The sequence below is a fragment of the Gordionus sp. m RMFG-2023 genome, chromosome 2 (assembly GCF_954871325.1).
Source record: "Gordionus sp. m RMFG-2023 chromosome 2, tfGorSpeb1-WG-v2, whole genome shotgun sequence".
In the NCBI taxonomy this organism is placed as follows: Eukaryota; Metazoa; Nematomorpha; class Gordioida; order Chordodea; family Parachordodidae; genus Gordionus; species Gordionus sp. m RMFG-2023.
In genome coordinates, this window is record NC_088776.1 from 54,439,038 (window position 1) to 54,441,977 (window position 2,940).

Here is a 2,940-nt window from a genome sequence, read left to right on the forward strand (position 1 = left end):
CCCCTTGCTCCTTCTAATAATAAACTAGATACACTTCTTAAGGTTAAGTCATTAACAAAGATATTCCTATCTGATGGGTGATAGCAACTTTGTCCCCATCGTAGCTGTATTATCCTGCTCTCTTGGGCAAGCCGCTTTAAATTTTTTCTAAACGGTTTCGAAATCCATAAGAAAAAAACATCTCTTCATTATAAACTTTAATAAAATATTGCTGTCACAACTTCGATCCAATATTTAAAAATTCTTGATCTCAATCAATCTCATTTCTATTTTTTAGAGGTTTTTTTTAATTTTAATATACGTTTCTTTTAAAAACAAGATTATAATAATAGCATTAGCCTATCAAGAGCGTCATTATTCTTTACAATCTCAGGAACCTCAAAAAAATTACTCTTTTTTAGCTAGAATTTTCAAAATTATCTTCTTTTTTAGCTAACATTTATAAAATGATATTTCTTTTCTAACTGCATTTTCAAAATGACCTATTTATCCTGAATAAAATTTTTCAAAGCTTGATACCCCCAACCGTTCAACTAATACGCCTTCGGTCATTTTGGATGGTTTTGTGCTAGGCATTATATATGTTTATCAAATCGTATTTATGTGAAAGACTATAAATCAACCAGGTAATGTTTAGCACTTTTACAGGAAATAAATCCCACGTTTCTATATGAAAATCGTTATTCAGCGTGTTTCAAGTGCAAGTGTATTAGGTATATAATTTAATTTATTAAATCCAAGACTTGTATAGTCGATGGTAAATTAATAAATTCAATAAGCAAAGGATTGTGCTTATTAATTGGAATAACTACTGATGACACAGAAAAGGATGCAGACATGATGTAATTTTTAACATTTATAATTAATATGTCAAATATAGTGCTAAAAAGGTGCTAGATATAAAGCTTTTCGAAGATGAGTTCCAAAAAAGATGGGCCAAAAACGTAGTTGAAAATGAGTATGAGATTTTATCTCTCAGTCAAGTGTATTTATAATGTAAAATTTTATAATTTTTTTAAAATTAAGTTCACCCTGCATGCTACATTAAAGGGTAGAAAACCTGATTTTCACAAATCAATGGCTGCTGATTTATCAAAAGAGTTATATCAATATCTTCTTAATAAATTAAGGAACTTATATTCTGCAGAAAAAATTAAAGGTTTCAAAAAGTATCATACATTAATTTATTTTTTATTAGAAGGTGTATTTGGTGCTTATTGCCAAGTCAATATTGTCAATGATGGACCTGTAACTATACTTTTGGATTCTAAGAACATAACAAACATATGATAAACTTATATTAATGCAATGATTGTTTATGCACTAATACACATTATAAATGAATACTTATTGTTGTTTAACAATAAAATATAATTTCTCAAATTTAGTCATATTAAAGAAGAATTTAAATAATTTTATTGTAGTTACATTTATTATACACATTTTATTGAATATAAGCAGGTATATACTTTAATTTATAAACTATAGATATTGGTAAACTTTATATAATAGTTTTAAAATATAAATATTTATCAAATAAACTTTATGATAATTTTTTGTCTTTTGCCATATCATTTTCTTTTTTTAACTGCTTTGATATTAATTTAGATCTATTATTTCTAATATTATTTAATAATAAGGAAGCATTCCACAACCAATTACACTATAATATATTATATTCATAAAATTATATATTCAAATTTTACTATAATCAATAAACAATTTATCAATATTGGAGCTGATAGAACCAATGAAATAAAAACACCATTACTATCAAAATATTGATGATTAGAAAAATTTCTAAAATAAAATTTTAAATTATTTGGATTTAAGATGAAATTTACTTCCAATATATTGCTCCATATTTATTAATATTTTCAGCAAAATATACAATACTTACTAATAAAATTTTTTGTAAATCTAATGTTAACGTAGTTTACATAATATGGCAAAATAGATGGCTTGAATATTATGATATTTGCACAGGCTATAAGTTAAAATTAAACAACCCAAATGAAAACAAATTAATCCTTGTAGCCATTTTTCTGACCAATCTACCTATATAATTATATATATAATATAATTAGTTATATCTTGCATATTAACTGATTTTAAAAAAGTCCAAACACCATCTATCTCATTAAGCTTAAAATATTTTGAATTCATATAAAATTGACGAATGTATAAAATTAATTAATAACATTTGATTGATATTTGAATGAAGAATGATGTCACTTGATTGATTATCTAAAATTATATTTTTTTACATATAAAAACAAATCATAAGCGTAGCAAAACAATCCTGCAGATATTTGTCTAATTTAGTAGATATCATTTTAGGCGAGTACAAAATATTCCCCCTCTACTTTCTTGCCAAATAATTTATACTGTCACTTTCAAGTTTGGGTAAATTTCAGATAACTGTATCAAAATACAGATACTTTTTAAAATTATATATTTAAGATGTATTAAAAAAAGTATATAATGTATTTTTTTTTTAAACTTTTGCATCATAATTGCTATTTTAGCATATGCATGGCCCAAAAAATTTAGTAAAGCAAGAGTCCGAGATTGTTTTTTTAAACTATATTTTGGGAGCTTATTAAGTATATTTAATTGAATTTGTAAATAAAATATTATTTTATAACCCAGTGACAAGTCATTCTAATAAAATTTCTAGTCTTAAGAGATTAAATATCTGAAGTAGTGCCTGGCGCGTACACAGGAATTTGGACTGGGGGGGGGGATAATAATTTTTTTTAAGAAATATCATTGAGTATAAATTTATTAGAACTTTAATACACAATTTTAAATTAATGTGAATTACAAAAAATTATATATATATATAAACTGGCTTATAAAAAATTATGAAATAAATTGAATTAAAAAATATTAAACGAATTTAAATGGCGGCATTGAAAACTAAAAAATAAATGTGAA

At 24.4% G+C, this 2,940-nt stretch overlaps 1 protein-coding gene and 1 long non-coding RNA gene across 2 annotated transcripts; one reads left to right on the top strand and one right to left on the bottom strand.

The window, feature by feature from the left end:
* The first annotated feature begins 662 nt into the window (after positions 1–662).
* LOC135924653 (D-aminoacyl-tRNA deacylase 1-like) lies at positions 663–1,455 on the top strand. Its single transcript, XM_065459743.1, has 5 exons — positions 663–713; positions 752–842; positions 881–983; positions 1,027–1,159; positions 1,199–1,455. The coding sequence occupies exons 1-5, from the start codon at positions 671–673 to the stop codon at positions 1,288–1,290; spliced, it is 462 nt and encodes a 153-aa protein (XP_065315815.1). The 5' UTR covers positions 663–670; the 3' UTR covers positions 1,291–1,455.
* Positions 1,435–2,212, bottom strand: LOC135924654 (uncharacterized). Its single transcript, XR_010571349.1, has 5 exons — positions 2,107–2,212; positions 1,941–2,058; positions 1,845–1,899; positions 1,707–1,800; positions 1,435–1,663 (listed from the first exon to the last, which is right to left on the bottom strand). It is a non-coding gene; the product is annotated as an uncharacterized LOC135924654 (long non-coding RNA).
* Between the last annotated feature and the right edge of the window lie 728 nt (positions 2,213–2,940).